The 17,028-nt window shown below is 47.3% G+C and overlaps 2 protein-coding genes across 2 annotated transcripts in view; one reads left to right on the forward strand and one right to left on the reverse strand.

Moving 5' to 3' along the window:
• PAIP2 (poly(A) binding protein interacting protein 2) overlaps positions 1–9,512 on the forward strand; it is a 10,096-nt gene extending 584 nt beyond the window's left edge. Inside the window, exons 2-4 of the mRNA XM_026070657.1 lie at positions 4,326–4,485; positions 6,956–7,135; positions 8,439–9,512. Coding sequence (XP_025926442.1) covers positions 4,348–4,485; positions 6,956–7,135; positions 8,439–8,495 — 375 coding nt within the window. The 5' untranslated portion in view covers positions 4,326–4,347 and the 3' untranslated portion in view covers positions 8,496–9,512. The remainder of the gene's footprint in view (positions 1–4,325; positions 4,486–6,955; positions 7,136–8,438) is intronic.
• A 1,957-nt stretch (positions 9,513–11,469) lies between these two features.
• The window catches only part of SLC23A1 (solute carrier family 23 member 1), a 7,708-nt gene continuing 2,149 nt past the window's right edge, over positions 11,470–17,028 (reverse strand). Inside the window, exons 2-9 of the mRNA XM_026070640.1 lie at positions 16,356–16,654; positions 16,037–16,193; positions 15,687–15,834; positions 15,283–15,388; positions 14,600–14,729; positions 13,680–13,823; positions 12,847–12,942; positions 11,470–12,159 (exon numbers count right to left, since the gene is read on the reverse strand). Of these exons, the coding sequence (XP_025926425.1) occupies positions 11,912–12,159; positions 12,847–12,942; positions 13,680–13,823; positions 14,600–14,729; positions 15,283–15,388; positions 15,687–15,834; positions 16,037–16,193; positions 16,356–16,654 (1,328 nt within the window). The 3' untranslated portion in view covers positions 11,470–11,911. The remainder of the gene's footprint in view (positions 12,160–12,846; positions 12,943–13,679; positions 13,824–14,599; positions 14,730–15,282; positions 15,389–15,686; positions 15,835–16,036; positions 16,194–16,355; positions 16,655–17,028) is intronic.

The raw sequence follows: 17,028 nt of genomic DNA on the forward strand, positions 1-17,028 counted from the left end.
GCGGGGAGGGCGCCCGGGCCTGCGGCGGCGGCGCTGGGGGAGCGCCCTGCGCCCGCGGGGTGCCCGCGACAGCCCTCCGCCCGCCCCACCCGCTCGTGGAGGTGCTATCCGCGCAAAGGCGGCTGGCGAGCTCAGCGTACCCCCACGCCAAAAAGCAGGTTTTCCCTGTTCCAGCTTAGGCGGGGAGATGCCATTAATGCCGTTGCTCAACGGTATCTGGCAGCGTAGGCACTGGGAGCGGCGCTCGGCGTTTTGGGAAGTGAACTTTCTCCACCTGCAAGAGATTTCCTTAATTGAGTCGATTGGCCAGTTCTCCGCAGAGCTCTTCGTCCCTGCGACAGCTGTGCTGTTCACGGCCAGCTTGGTTTTGGTCTTAGTACTAGCGTACTGTGAAATGAATGGACTTAAGTGCAGAGCTTTCAAGTGTGTGTTTGTATGAGGTGGTGTTGGCATCCTTCATGAAGTTGATTAAGAAGCCTATTAAACACAGTATAATCAGTTTGCTTGATAACTGCCTGTTGCTAATCTAATTAGATAACGAGAAACTTGGCCAGCACTCCTGAGTCAGAAGAATATTCACCACTGAATAAACAAATAACACTTATCTTCTGCAGAAGTATAAAGTATTCCCTACTCTACTAATACATCTTTTTTTAAAACTTCATCTGCTACTAAAACCTGAATGTGCTGCTTGCTGTTCTGCATTGCTTTTGGATGCTTGTGGGGAATTTCTTGTTTTTTTTTCTTTTTAAGGGCATGGAGACCTAGGTTTTGCCGAATGGAGTTAGACCGATTGACCTTACCTTCTAAAGGAGGTGTTAATCATCCTCTTCTGTGGTTGGCATTTAAACACCAAGTGTTCAATCACAAAGCTTTGTGTATTAATGTTGGTTGGTCTAGATCTTTTCATTGCTATAAACACAGCAAAATTCAGAAAAGCAGATTAACAGACCTTAACGATGTTCTGGAGTAATAGGTTCCTGCCTTTATTTTGTGCAGAGAGCAATTTTCCTTTAGTTCATTCACTAAAAGTGCTGTTGCTATGGGTGTGGGACACTTAGTTTCTGACTCCTTTCCTAAGATAAATCCTGTTTTTTTTTTTTCAGTCTTTCATTATACACTCTTTTTTTTTTTTTCCCTGCTCTCTCCCTTCATGCCTCATTCTCCCCCTCCCCCCCCTTGAATTCTGGGATAATTTGAGACTGAGTGAGCACCAAATGCCAGGTCAGTGTTCAGAAGGAGGATATTGTTATGGTAGTATATTTTCTCCATATCCTCTCTTTGCCAGCACTGCTAATGTTATATTGCTTGTTTTACTGTAAGGAACCTTGAGGCTGTCTACTCTCCACCTMGTCACAGACTGAAAATTGATTATTTTTATTCTTGATCATCGTGTTGCCTTTCACTGTGTTTTATTTTCCGCAGCAACCTTCGTTTGGGATTGTGACTTGTTGCAAGACTAAACTGGCCTTTGGCTCTCYGTCTTTAGAATTGCCTGTAGCTCATCACTAAAAGGACTGTATCAAATGCTGGTGAAACAGCTGAGACTAATTTTGTTCTCACAAATGAGCATAGAAGGCCAACTGATTTGTACCTTGAAATGGTGAAATGAAAAGTTCCATATGCAGTGTATTTTATTATGAGTTGCAGAAAATCAAATTACAAGGAGTGCTGTGACTAATGCGCTGGCCTGGGGCTTGCTTACTATTAATGCAGAATAAATGTTTGTTTACACATTGTCCTATAGAAAACATTAGCAGGCTTAGGGTTTCATCAGATATCTTTCTGGTGGCATAACATATATTCAGGTTAAAGCCTCATATCTTTCTCAAAAATAACCATCAACATCGTTCTTGAGCAGTAATGGAAAAACTTGTTTCAGTCAGAAAGTGAAATACTGCACTTCCCCTCCCTTCCTTATAAATCAAATAGGTTGTGTTCTGTTTTAATGTCTAGGAATTTGGAGAACTAGCCCATGATTCAACAAATCAACCTTTTAGGCTTTTACAAAAACAAGGCTTTGTCACCCTTTTGGAATTGTCTGGGTGCAGTGTTCTTTGTACAGACCTTCCCTGCAGCTGGGCCTGAGTACTTTGCTCTGTTAATGCAAAGTTGATCACCTGTGGTGTAAATTGTTGATGTGCAGAGAGCCCTGTGGAATATTAATATCAATATTCCCTCCACAAAAGAAAACGTGAAAACACTTGCCAGTAAAAGAAGAAATTAATTAGGCATTTTAGACTTTGATGTCTTTTTCATTTAGGCCTGTTATCTGCAGTTGTTTAAAACAGTTTCATGCTTGAACTGGGGTGTTAAATGCAATGTCTCTTCCTGTTTTATGTTAAATGATGTCTGTACTCCTTTGCAAGTTTGTTTTGAAAGAACATCAAAAATAACCTGTTTTCTGTTGCTAGAGTTGTCTAGTTTCTGGTCTCATTTGTGGTATTTCCTAGGGAGTTAAACTGATTTCCGTACTTGGCTTTGCCTTTGATTAAAAACCTTAAATAGAATAAACCAGGAAAGTTCCTTTTTTTTCTTCCCTCTGCTTTTCTTAACTGATCATTTGGATGTAGCAGGTCTTTGACTTGGTGTTATCAAGGACAAGGTATTGAGCCAAAACTTAAATTCATCCTATAGCTAATAGGATCAATCGGAATATGAAGAGAAAACATGAGCTGCCGTGCATTAAGCTCTGGTATTGTAGTAACAATGGAGGCTGTATTTTGATATCCTCTTCTACTGCATTTGGACATGCCGAGTAATAGCTAAAAAGTTGACTGGGTGATGAAACAAAAATATTTTTGCTTACTGCTGCATTATCTCATTGCAAATTTTTAGCAGTCTTCGGTCCTAAATTTGAAATTGCTGTCAGTTGCAAATGAGTAATGTTACAGAACAAACTTGACCTCATGAATACAGGTCGCAGGAGAAGTTGGGCTGCTGGAAGTTGGCACAGCCTCCCCCCCTCCCCTCCCACTTAGAATATACCAAAAGATATGAGAAATGTTTGAGTTTGTTGGGCTTCTTTGTTTTTTGGGCTTTTTGGATATCGTTGCCTCACATCTTGCTTACTCTGGTCAAAATATTCAGCATCTCCAATATTAGTGTCTGTACTTAAACATGGTGTGGGAGGGAAAAAAACAGGGCTATCTCACTTGGATCACAACACAAAGGGGATTTTTTATTTTTATACATGTGTGTATGTTTATATACATATATGTATATATACACATGTATGCACTTGTGTGTATGTACATATATATAATATATATATAAAAAAAACTTGGATATGAAGAGGCTTGGGTATCTGAACTTGTATTGCTTACCAGCCTTATGGAAAGGCTTCAATATCGTCGTTCTGACAAAGATTCAGACTGCAATTGAGACTTGTCCTGGTTTGTTTTAGCTGTGGTTAGGTGGAACAAAACACTTTTACCAACTCTACCTTCGTTCCTCGAGTTCAGGACGTTGTGATATCATGTACTGTGGACACGCAGAAAAGTTGAGCGCTCTCCAGATGTGACTCAATCCACATTAATGAAGTGGGATGAGAGGCAAGCATGTACTGTCTTCTGGTTCATTCTGATGTTGTCTTTATCTGAAATGTCTCAATCGGGGGCTTTTGCTAATGGACTAGCTACAAAACCTGTAATGCCAAATTGCCTCTCTGAAGAATCGGTGCATCATAGCTTCTGCCTCTGAGGGCTTGCAGGATTTCTGAGCAATGAAATGTCCGTGCAAGTTGGTTCATGCAATCACATGTAAGCTCTTGCAACTGGACTTGGGTAGTCTAAAAGTTGCACTGAAGTTTTTCCCAATCATGTATTTCCTTGGAAATTCCCCCGAAGTGTTGCATGCTGTCTCTGTAACAGTATGGACACTGGGCAGTTTATTTCCAGGGAAGCTTGCTAAAACGCAGGTGAGAGTTTTAAATGTATTTTGAAAAGCAAATTTTCCTTTGTTCCCTGAATGTTGCCTCAGATACTCTCCTCCTATTGGCAAGTATGCATCCTTTCTATTTTTTCTGCCACTTTTCATCAGCCTTGGTGCTTGGCTCTTGCTGATTTGGTGAGGTTTAATTTGGGGAAGTCGCTCTAATCTGTACACAATAAAAACCGAGCTTATGATGTTCTTCCACTTGTTATGATGGTTGGCTTATTAGCAGAACTCAGTTTCGTGTGGTTTTTACTCACTCTGCTACTGCCATGTCAAGGCTACCTGGAGCCCTGAAATACAGGTGCAGCTTTCCCTTGGGCGGCGTCTGTGCAGAAGCAGGGTGATGAGTGAATCTGCACATCTTTAATTACTGCATTTCTTAATTGTAGACGTCAAAACAAAGACGCAGCCATGAAAGATCCAAGTCGCAGCAGTACTAGCCCAAGCATCATCAATGAAGATGTGATTATAAATGGTCATTCTCATGAAGATGACAATCCCTTTGCGGAGTACATGTGGATGGAAAACGAAGAGGAATTTAACAGGCAGGCAAGTTGTTTCCCTGTGTAGATGTGTTGTGATGTGCCTTGCTATTTTCTAGCTTAAGGGAGAGGTGCTGCGGCCTAACAACCAGTGTACAGGACTGGGAATCCTTTAGAGCCAGGGTTTCTAGGTAGGCTTGCTAGAATGATTCTGGGGGACGGATATAGTTTCTCTAACAATAAATATTTGTTTTCTATGAAATTGTTGGAAAATATAGGAAGTGCAGAATGTTCTCATGCATCCATTAATTCCATACTTCTTCAGGATGGAGGAAAAAAAATATAGTCGACAGGCTTAACATGTGGCATGTTGGAAAGCACTGATCTTGCTAGGGCACTGAGCTGTTATGATTTTTAGCTTGGGCAAGCGTGCCAGGTGTGGTCGTTTCAAATTGGATAAGTTCAGGTGCAAATGTGCCTTATCAACAGGGCTGTTAGTAAGGGAGTTGGTGGACATAGTTGTTGAGTGACAGTTCTGTTTGGGTTGCTTAATACTTTAAAGCTGGTCCTTGCAACCTCATTGGAAGGAAGCTTTGATTTCATCTTCCCCCTTCTATCTGGATGCAGTTTTCCCTCCAGCGGAGGTTGGGGAGAGCCCCCTCTTTCCATTCCCCTTTTCATAATAATCATTGCTTCATCTTGTTGCTCAGATTGCTGCTTTCTCTGTACTGCAAAAGCGTGGCAGTGCTGAAGGCTCAGAAGTGTAAGCTTATGAAATGTAAGTCTCCTGCTCTCTCTTTAGAGCTCTTTATTGGGTGCAAGTAGGTACAAAGCTAGTTTCAAATTCAGGTTGCTCGCACAATCTATGTTCTCTTGTGCATACGCCAGGATGGTCTCAACGTTGTTTCCTGTTTGGTGGGTTTCTTCCTCCTCAGGGACTCGACTCTAGTTAGCATACAGGATGTGCAGTGCTTGGGGTATGAGCTGAGTTGTGCAGTGAATTAACTATTTATCAGATACAGACTCCATTTTAAGAGAACAGGGATGGGAGCCTGAGAGGAGAACGCTTTTATTCAGGCAGGCAAATACCGTGTGAGATCCTGTTCCCTTGCCCCTGTAGGCACATCTCTCTGTGAAGCTGAACGAGTCAAAACTTCGGCTGGGAATACAAACTGTGGCAATATTAATTTCAAGCCATTTGGGTAATTAAACTTTACTTAGGACTCTTGGAACCTCCATTGGAGGCACCTGTAGGTGTGCAGCAATGTAACAAAACACCTGGAGTTGGGCAACAGCTGTTGTAATATTAACTTGTGACTGTGCCCACGGTTTCCTTTACCCCCACACAGGAAGGAGACGGTGCCTCAAAAGAAGGATTGGAAACTGGAGCACTAATCTGCCTGTGCTGGGGTGCTTTGCACTGGGTTTTCTGAAGAAATTAGTAAGTCACTGCTTCATGCAGGGCTTGAATTGTCTGGACAGTCACTTAAAGCGTATGGTAACGAGTCCCTGTCCCCCAAGAGCTGCGTACTGTGTATCTTAAGTACTAAGGGAGCTGGTGAGTGCGCTTGCCGCAAGGATAGGGGGCCTAGATTTTATGGGAATCCTGAACTCTGATGCTAACTTTTTTGACTTTTTCTGGTGTGTAACTATTTCCATCTCAGGATCTAGTGCATGTTTGATTTTCAGGGTGAAGGATAGATGGGAAAACTTGCTGAAGCTTCCATTAAATGCACTTAATCTGTTCTGATCTTTTTTTTTTCCCCCCTCCTCCCTTATGTCTGGCAAATCATTCATGTCATCATCTGTTTCCATGCTTTCCACTCTAAGTACTGTGACGCAGGACACAGAAAACCTGTCAGGATCAACTCCTTCAAAACTTGTTTACTGAACAACCAAGCAAAACTTTCCTTTAATCTATGTTCCTCAATGCATGTCAGTTCTGCGTCAGCTGATTTGTACTGCAGGTCAGTGGTCTTAATGACTGCTGTGATTGTGTGGAGTTTCTTACGAGAACTACGTTGTGTGAAAATGTAATCTGTGGCCTAGGAGATGCTTGTTATTCCCTGCTCCACGTGACAGGCAGTAATTTTTTAAGTCTTATGGGGCATTTTTCTATTGAGTGTACATGTTGCACGGCTGCACACATCATCCCTGGTTCCCTTCCTCGTACTTTACCTAGGTTAAATGGTGGGTTCGGTCCAGACTAGGTGGCACAGCTGAGATTTTGACTTAGAACCTATGTTCTCCTTCTCCTTGAGCTGGTAACAAGTTCTCTGCTGTAAGCATGTGGACCAGACAGCTAGGACTGATGGGTTGTCCTGCCATTCTCATCTTACCGCAACCTGAGTTCCTGGGACAATGCGCTTTTCCGTGCGAAAGAATCAAAGCTGCTTGCCTTCCTACAGCAGAAATAGGGTGTTCTGCCAGAAGTCCTAGTGCAAGTGCTAGAAAGATGGTCAGCTGGGTGCACAAACCTGAAATAAAGGCCCAACCTCTCAATAGCTTTGATAAAGCCATTTCTTCTCATTGTGTAGATTGAAGAGGAATTGTGGGAAGAAGAATTTATTGAGCGCTGTTTCCAAGAGATGCTGGAAGAAGAGGAGGAGCACGAATGGTTTATTCCAGCCCGTGATCTCCCACAAACAATGGATCAAATCCAGGACCAGTTCAATGACCTTGTTATCAGTGACAGCTCATCACTGGAGGATCTGGTGGTAAATTCAGTTTCTCACCATATTTCTAAAACTTGACAGCTCTCCTTGTGCAAGGCTGGTTTCTGCTTCTGGTAGTGGCAGTAGAAAATCCTTTGTAGGTAGGCCAGCGACTCTCACACCGTGCATAGCTATGGTGGAGGGGGAAATACGGAACAGTTGGGTAAGGTCTGTTTCCTCAGATGACATGACCAGTTCGGTGGTTTTGTTCATAACTGCATGGTGCCTTTCCTAGGCCATGGCATAAATTCACGTGTGTTTGGGTGCGCGTGCTATATTATGAATGAAGGGCAAAGAGCGAATCGTGCTGACTTCATGAAGTGCAATTCAGTGGCAGGACTGCAAAACTTTAATCCAGCAACTTTCAACGCTTACACGTACTGGGTAGGTGCAAGTCATGTTCTAAGATCCGATTTGGATTGTGTGAACTACAGCAGATCTTTTTGTAGAAATTCTAGGAAGAGGAAACCAGCTAAACTGTGATTGTTATTTCCCTGGTTCTTGTGTACGGCTTCTCAGTCCAGAGCTCGACTAAAAGGAAAGGGCAGTCTGTACGTTTTTGCTTAACAGAATATGTAATGGAGTTATTGGTAGTACAAAACCCACACAGATAAGCCACATAATTCTGTAAAAATTCAGATGCAGAACTCTATATTTTCCAAGCTTAAGGAGATGAAGGCAGCAGTTTCTAACCCAGCTAAGAACATATAAGCCTAATCCTCCTTTTCGTTCCTAACAATAAATAGCTCATTCTGGAGATGCTGGTTGCCCACCTGTATCTGCTACCAAAATAACTGCAGAAGACTGTAGAGCAGCTGCTTGCCAGCTGGGTGGAAAGGGCACTCGCGGGCATAGGAGGATTTAACATGAGAGCATTGTATTTGTTTTAATTGCCAGAAGTGGCTTAACTTCCTTGAACGAATCTCTTCTTGCTCAAATAAGCAAGATCTAAAAACCTTGTGACACACTTAACAGTTCAACCTCAGGAAAGGCCTTCAGCAATAATCAGAGTTGCTGTGTTTGATGTGTATATCCGTGTTCTTGTTTCTTATTCACTGAGCCCTCATCAGATTGAAACCTCCAGGTGGTGCTAATGAAGGATGAATAGTGCAGTTAGTAGCATAGAGTGGGATTTTTGATGAGTGTAGAGACAGTACATGTAAAACCCTGTTATATGCCTCAATGTTATTCTAAATCTGTAAAAAACAATTTTGTTTTACTGGTGGTGTCCACCTAGAATTGTATTCAGCTTAAAAGTGGAAGATGAAAATGATTCAACTAGACTTCTGTTTTTTCCCTTCCTTAGGTCAAGAGTAATCTGAATCCAAACGCAAAGGAGTTTGTTCCTGGGGTGAAGTACTAAATATTTGAGTAGACTGGGCCCTCTTTTGGTGGATGTAGCACAATTTCCACACTGTGAAGCCAGTATTAGAAGATTTAATTGTAAAAGCTCTCTTCTTGTCACTGTGTTACACTTATGCATTGCCAAAGTTTTGTTAGTCTTGCATGCTCAATAAAAGTGCTGAGACTGTTATTAAGTAAACCTGTCAAAAGTTTAATGGAAACATAATTGGACCCTGGCTCTTTGCAAAGGAGACAGTGAGGTAAGAAGCACCAGTCAAGTTGAGACAAAGTACCACATATAAAAACTTCTGCAGACTCTGTCTTTTTAATAGGACTTGGAATTTGCTAAGGATGGTCTGTTTTTAGCTAAAGATGTGTTAACTGGTGCTGCTTTGCACCTGATAATGCCTTAACTTTAAAATGAAAGCAAGGTTATCTGATTGTTATGCAAATTAGCTAACTTTCCTTTGAAATATCAGTATTGTTACTAATGTTAATTTTTCCCCTTAAAAAAACTTCATGCTGCTTAAAAGCAGCATGAGCTTTAACGGAAGTTTTACAGACCTGTACAGAGTCCTAGATCTCAGCTACTGAACTAACATCCAAGTGATTGGAAGGAAGAAATTTCCTATATTTACAGTATGTTATCATGTTAGAAATGTTTCACTTCCTAATTACATTAAAGGAGATGTGAGTTTCATCACAATTTCTTCCAAGAACCCAGATACATAGCACTGTCTATGTAACTTTTAGCATACAACTTTAATATAGCTGGATTTAACCAAGAAAACCCTAGCATTAGTGATTTGAGTGGTGCTTTTCCCTTGCTTTGTTTAATCATCACTACACAATAGTCTACAGCACAACAACTTTTTTCTTTTAATAAAGCTAGAACAGTTTTGGCTTCTTAAACTTCATATTTGGGTAGGTTAAGCTGCCATACGTGTTCAGTGTGAATAGTGTTTAAGTTGAAAATATTGTAAAAAAATTATATTTTTTCAAAAATATTTAAAAAAATAAATAATAGTAGAACTGACTTGTGACCGTCTCATGAATATGCATCTTTACATGGTAACCCTCATTTGGCAACACGAGATAAGGGGTAACGTTAACACTTCATGTCAGATATGGTGCCTGTAGTACTGCTTGTAACAAGCTCATCCGAAATAGCGGTCTGAGGTTGGGCTCTTGACTACTCCTTTTTCCTCCTATGAAGCCTTACTGCTTTATGTGTTTCCCTGAGCCTGTTTTGCTGAAATGTTCCTTCTCACTGCTGCTAATGCTAGTTCAGCTCCACTGCTCCTGGCAGCACGGGAAGTCCTAGTTAACAGCTGATGGCACTATATAAAGCCCACAGCCTGCAACGTGCTTTCAGGGGCTTTGGCACGGTAGCTCTTGGAGCTGGGGCACTCTGAATGACTGTTCTTGCCTGCGTAAACTTGACAGAGCTGCAGGGAGATGTGTCCAGCATGCAACTTACCCACATTCAATGGCCCCCAGCAGTCCCTAGATGCAAGTTCGATCTGCTCCTCCTTCATAGTTTTGCCGCGCCTCACTGTTAGTGTGTTCTGTTTAGCTCTGGGTAAACCAAATGGAAACACTTCAGAAACGACGTGGTGCTGTAGTACAGGAAGACTGAGATGATGCCTTTACGCAGATGGTAGTCTGCAACATACTGCTTTGTTTTGGCAGTCCTTCTTTGGAATGGAAACCTCTAGGTCTTCCTAGAAGCAGCCAAACTATTCTGGTGTTTCTGCTGGCTTTGATGTAGTTTAAACGCAAGYACCTTGAGACTGGAGATCAGGAAATGACATACTACCATGTTACAGCTTATTCTTAGCTGGAGGGGGAGTCTTACCAGGGGTTCCCCTGTCCTGCTGCCATCAGTTCTTGCAGCCTTGGCCCTTGCAGTGAACTTCCTCTTGGGGTTTTTGGCCCAGATGCGATTAACTTGGGATGACTGGCAACTAAATGCCTTAGCTAGGAGACGGCTCGTTGTGAAACAGCCGAACTTCTCTCACTTTTCTCCTGTGCTAATCTAGCTAACCATATAATATGGAGAGGTTTATTAAAGAGGTGAACTTACTGAGAGCGATGGTGATGCCTACAAAGAACTCCTGCGTAGGTCACAAATAAGATGTTAAATAGGAAGGTGCCTTTCTTCCGCAGTCTACTTAATGAGGTGTTTTGCATGATCCCTTGCTAGGTATCTGTGCCTGTACCGGAATCAGTGCAGTAAAACCAGAGCAGTGAGCACTTTGCTTTTTAGGGGTTCCTAGGTATGACTTGTTTCCTGCCTAGTGCTTGCAGACTAGGACGGGGTAATACAGTGCTTGTTTCAGCTTTGGGGTTTGTTGCTAACCCCCACACATCAGAGCCACTGCAGAAAATGGGCTTGATTCTGTTAGCCCTTGTGTTGAGGCCATCAGCTGTCTTGTGCACGCTACTGAAAACTGTCCAGCTGCTCAAGTCATGAGGCAGCGCTTAACTGGAACAGCTGGGGATCAAGCCAACTTTCTGGCATCCTCAGCAGCAGAACTGGTTTGCCAGAAGCTCTTGCTTTCCACCTCAGTCTCTGGATCAGAGTTCAGAGGGAAGCTCACTGAATAACAAGGGTCAGCTAGAACTGAACAAACTTCAGCTGTGTTGGGTGTCTGGTTTTTTGGCAGTCTAGAAGAGGATGTCTGCTGTGAGCTACTCTGTGCAGCGGTCCCCATCTGTAAGCTTCTGAAGCCTTCAGAAATGCAGAAGGGATGAGGAAATGATCCAGGAGAAACCAGTGAAAACAGATGTGGCAAATAGGCTTTTTTTTTAATGCATAATCTTAAAGTAGACAATACTAGTGCTCTATAGTGGTTGGTCTGAATACTGTGCTCTGCACAGAGCCAACTTAATCCACAGAGTAACCTTGCTGAAGTCAAGGGTATTGCATGAAAATTCTTGGCCCTGGGTGGCTATTCATTATTCTGGCTGGTACTAGTGGCCTTGCAAGTTCTAGCTAGCTCTGACCATAGTTAATGAGCTTCGTCAAAGCTTTGACCAAATCTTAAACCAATTTAAGCTTGAGTTAGAAATTACACAGTGGGTGGCTTGTTCTGAAGCCGGTATCTGGGGAGCACTACTGTTTGTAGGAGTTCTCATTGTGGAGTTTGTGCTCTGTTTTAGCTTAAAAACAGGCTAACGATGTTCCTGAGAGGCAACTGAATGTCCCTAGCCTTGTTTTGGAGACAAGCAGAAGCAACCTTGGCTTTGGACTTGATGGGTTCTAGAAACCCTGCAGCAGTGCTGCTCTGATGTGACCTGGGGGGAGCCCTACCCTGGCCCCTCTCAGGAGTTTGGCTTGGCCTTTCTAACCTGGCCTTCCTTTAGCAATCTGTGGGAGAACTGAGATGCGAGTCTAGTGGCAGTCCAGCAGGAGTTCATCCTACCCTGTGTTCAGACCTTCGTGCATACGGAGAGGTTGTCTGTGTTGTCTTGTATGTTTTCAGTTGAATCACAATTTCTGTTTGTTCTTGAGTTAAATCCTCGGAAGACTGGGCAAATTGGCACGTACTTCAGCCACCAGATTCGTCTCACAACGTTCATCCCAAAAGGAAAATCGTAGCTTTTCAAGCTTGCCGTTGTTGTGCTGTCTGAGTGCGCTCCGGCCTTCCACTGAACCAGGCCCCGCTCCTCTTGTGTCCCTGCAAGGGGAGACAGAGCTTTGGCTGCACAGCACCACTGCCAGTGCTGGGGCAGGACAGCAAAATAGGTTCTTGTGAAGTAATCAGCTCCTGGCTGCCCCTCAAGTCCCTTACAAAGGCACAACTGTGGGGACAGGATTTTCCCCTTCCAGAGCTGAACGCCGATGTGTTTGCAAGGCTGCATTTGATGAGCAGCCTCAACAACTAGTGTTTATAAATGCATCATCTTCCTTAAAAGAATAAAAAATTCTGTCGTGGCAGTGACCCAAACGACCTGTGGTAGTGACCTGCTAATGCTTGGCCATCTGCTGCGATTGCAAAGATCTCCGTTACTTGCTACAAACCCTAGTGCTGTTTCGCTTAGTGACCTCTGGTTGTCCCAGAGCAAGGGCTTAGAGCAGGGAACGATAGTTAGCAAAAATCTAGTTAGTGGGGATGCTCTCTGGAAACCCACCCTTACTTACACCTGCCGAAGCRTGGCTGTTAGGGTCTCTGGGGTAGGGCTTTGCTAACTCTGAAGGTACCTGCAGCCTCGCAATAGTCTCTTGCAGCATTTAAAACAAACAAAAGAGCTGGCTCCAAGTACTTTAGAAGGGAGGGGACCTGGATGCCAGCTGGTCTGGCAACAGCTGTTAGTGCACTATAAAACCCTCCTGTTTTGTCCCTATGGCTTGGGGGGGGGGTTACCTGGAATGGTGTTGTCCAGTATGAAAGCGATGGTCCCCCCAACAAACATCTCCGTTGTTAATAGCACCGTCAATATTTGGTCCAGTTCGGGGACACCTACAAGAGTTCAGACAGGTCGTTTACTGCAGAGCGTGGGAGGAGAAGGAGGAGGAGGAGGAGGAGGAGGCAGAGGCGGTGGCACTGTCCAAAAGGGAGAAAAGAGAAACAGGGCTTTGCAGAGAGGCCTGGCTGCTCCTGAGCGCTCGGCCTCATTGACACTGTTAGGGTCCTCACCAAGGCATGTTCATGGTTAGTCCCAAGTCAATCAAATGATTTTTAAAGATGTCATCATCTACTTGCAAGAGCTTCCTTACCACTCGTATTAGATGAGTTTGCAGGYGCAATAATTCACTGTAAACCTTACCTTGTAGCTGTTGTCCCAATTTAACTCGCATTCTGCTTTATAAATGTTCTTAAAAGTGTAGTTTACTGAGCATGGCCTTTGCTGAAGTGGCCAGGGCTGTTTAAGGCAGGCATCAAAGCAGGAGGAAGCCAACAGCTGCAAACGAAAACCATCTAACGAGGGCTTAGATCTAATATTGGCCATGGCAAGAGCTTTAAATCCCCATGGTGTTCCCATGGAAGCTGTGTGTTATTCCTAAAGTCATTCTATCGTAATTAAGATTTGCCTTATTAATCATTGCTTACCCAGGGTGCTCTCATAGTGCCTGAGAGATCTGTGCTCCTCTCTCGCTAAACATTATCGAACCAAGAATTTGGTAGAGGAGGTGATTCCTGCGGTGGCAACAGAAAGCGTAAAATACGTTCTGAGGCTTTTAGCGGAGGGGGTGTACCTGTGTTAATGGCGTTGGGGTGAGAATCCAAGTAGTTCGGCAGCGTCAGCCCAAAAAACATCGCAAATCCCAGAACAAAAAGGTTGCGGGAGGAGTTCATGTCAACGAACTGCAGGTTGGAAAGGCCAACAGCTGTGATCATGCCTGCAAGCAGAGGAAACGCAGTTGCGTAGCGGCTGTGCGAGGCAGGGCAGAGCAGGCCTCCCAGAGGAGGCCGATGCGGCTGCCTACTGATCCGTTGAGACCGGAGCCTGCCTCCGTCTCTGAGGTTGTGCCGAGTGCAACGAGGCTGCGGTTGGGCAGTTGTTGCAGAAACAGCTTATAGTCGTGGCCTGCTCCCCTCCACGGCTGTGTCACCGGCTCTCCGCTGGAGGTGAGCGTGCCGTGGTGGTTCTGGCAGCCAGACAAGCCAGTGCTCCTTGTCTGCTCCAGTACAAAGGCGGCAAAGTTCGTTCTGAGCCTGGCGGGCGCCCTGATCCCAGCTCAGGGTGCCGTCCCCTCTGCCTGCGGGTATTGCCTYGAGCCACGTGTGTGGTGCAGCAGCACGGCAACAAAAACCGGCTTCCGCTAATGAGAATGTCTCTGAAGTCAGGAGATAAACTTGAGCGGAGTGATACGTGTGGACCTACCTGCCCTTGCCTATCCCGAGGGGGAACAGCGGTTCTGCAGAGCAGTTTCAGTGACTGACGAGGGAAGGCAACAGCTCACCCTAAGACCCTCCCTGACAGTTTGAATGGGTGCCAGATGGCCAAATCTCAAATGCAGGTTTACATGTCTCAGGTTTGTTGTACGAGGCTGCTCCATCACTTACCAGTGTGGCCCAGCAGTGCCTGAATCCCAGGGGAAATGACCCGTCAGAGCACTGGGATTTAATGGCGGTTTGGGTTTGACGTACAAACAGGTACTTGTGGAGAGGTTACCAAATAACGTGCAGAACATCCCTCCGAGGATCGGGTCTGGGAGCGAGGCAAACAGAGCGGTGAACTTGCCGATGGTTCCTAAAACCAGCATGATCCCGGCTCCGTACTGTATCACTCTTCTGCTTCCCACCTGCACAGAAGAACCTGCAGTGAACTGAGGCGAGCTGGCTGCTGGCCATCCACACTTCATCACTGCAGCTGGCTCCTGCGGACCACTGATGACCCCTGGATTTCAAAGCACTCTGCGAAGAAAGGTCTTGTAGAAAGGCATCGGCTGGGGTCATGGTGCTCGGTGTTTGCTGCCCCTTTAGCGTGTGAGCGAGCATGCAGAGGGCTGTCGTATCGTGGCTTCTCTGACGTCCTTCAAATAGGAAGAGCCTGGCGCTCGGAGAGCAGGCAGCTCCTCTCTGGGCCAGCCGAGCCCCCATGCCGCTCTGGGTGAGAAAGGACCTAAACCCTCCTGACAACGTAAAGAGGAGCAGCAGCAACGGGCCAGCCCTAGGGAGGACTGCGTCTACCAAAGCAGACACGTGGGAAGGGGCTTACAGCCGCAGCGCCCCGGTGCCGAGCGGGAAGCAGCCCCTGCCCTGGGGAGCTGAGCTCTGAGCGAGCGCCCTGCGGCAACCCCTCCTCCCTGGGGCGTCCCTGGGGGGACGCAGCGGCTGCCCGGGCCCCGGCGCTACCTTCGTGATGCCCAGGACGCCGATGTTGGGGCTGGAGGAGGTGGAGCCGTTGCCTGTTCCCAGCAGCCCAGCTATGATGCAGGAGATCCCTTCTGTGAAAATGCCCCTGGAAAACAGACCCAACAGGCGGGTCCATGCCGCTGTTTTGCCACGGCACAAGCAATGGCGACGGACGCGTTTGAGGGCTGGTGGGGAGGTGGCCAAGGACGCGGCTCTGGCCGAGCTCGTGGGTGGCTGCGCTTGCTGAGCGCCTCCAGCCAGGCTTGCTCGGGCACCGGCCAGGCCCTGACCATCCGGAGACGAGACCCAGGCGTCCTGCTCCCGGAGCGGTGCCCTGCTGCAGAGCAAAGCGCCGTGTCCCCGTCCCTGCGGGGAGCGCAGGCCGGAGGGGCGCTTGCCCGTACCTGTTAATGGCGTGCACAGGAGGGGCCGGCGCTCCCGCCAGCCGTGCGCAGGAGTAGTAATCCCCGATGGACTCGATGATGCCTGCCAGGGTGGCGCTGAACATGCCCAGCACGGCCGCGGCGGTCACCGTGGGCAGCCCCCACTGACCTGGCGGGGGAGCAGAGCCGTGAGCCGGGGGGCTCATGGTCGCCGCTGGGGTCCCCGTGTCCTAGAGCAGCTCCTGCTGCCGCGGGGACCCCCGTGGGCGCCCCTGAGCCCAGGCCGTGGGGACTCCCGCGCGGGGCTTGTTCCCGCGGCCGGGCAGGGCAGGGGTGGCGGGAGAGCGGGGCGCCTGCGGGCCGGCACTCACACGGGTAGGGGACGCGGAACCAGGGCGCCACGGACAGGATCTCCCCCCGCGCGTCCGTCCGCGCCTTGTAGCCGTACGCCTCGGGCTGGCTGGGGAAGACGTCGGCGCGCGTCAGCAGGTAGCAGAGCAGCCACACCACCATGATGGCCAGGATGATCTGCGGGGGGAGGCTGGGGCTGAGCGGCTCCGCGGTGGGCACCCTCGCCGGCCGGCCCCGGGAGGCAGCCGGCATCGCTTGGTGCTGGGCCACCGCGTGCCGGGGCGCCGTGGGCACCGCCGAGCCATCGAGTCCCCGGCTGGGCCAGGCGACGTCCCCTACCGGGAACATCTTGAAGATCTGTACGCGGAGCAGCACGAAGCCCCTGCCCCAGCGGTAGCCGGGCAGGCGGAGGGTGATGTTTCGCAGGTACTGGGCAAACAGCACGATCAGAAAGATGGACCTGGGGAGAGAAGAGGTCCCTGAGGGCTGCCCGGCTGCCACCTCAGCGCGGAGCGGGCGCCGGTGGGATGCTTTTGCAGCGGGACCAGGATTGTGCCTAAATCTAGAGTCAAACTCAGGGAAGAGTTTCAGCAGGAAAAGCTGGGCCAAAACAAGGGGAATCTGTCCCCTTCCGTGCGCTGTTTATTTAAACAAGTCTCATTTGATGATCTCTGCCCAGTTTTCATTGCCAATTGCAGCGTTAGCGGAAGGAAAAAAGGGTTAAAAAAACGCCAGGAAAACAAAACCTGTTTGGAGCGGCTGGAAATGAAGTTGTTTGTGCCGGTTGCTGCAGCAGCACGAACGGACGTGCTCAAACATGCGCGCGCAAGACGCGGGGAAACGCGCCTGCCTCCCGCCGGGGCCGGGGCGCGGGGAGCCGTGGCACGGGCCGGCCCTCGCACCTGCTGCTCCGGGGCCCCGCGCGGCATGGACGGCAGCGCCTCTTCCCGCGCGGGGCTGGCTCCTCCTGATTTCCCGCGAGCTGCTTTTTCGCAGGGAGGTTGTGGTTTCT

The sequence above is a fragment of the Apteryx rowi genome, unplaced genomic scaffold (genome assembly GCF_003343035.1).
Source record: "Apteryx rowi isolate R43461 unplaced genomic scaffold, aptRow1 scaffold_316, whole genome shotgun sequence".
Lineage (NCBI taxonomy): Eukaryota > Metazoa > Chordata > Aves > Apterygiformes > Apterygidae > Apteryx > Apteryx rowi.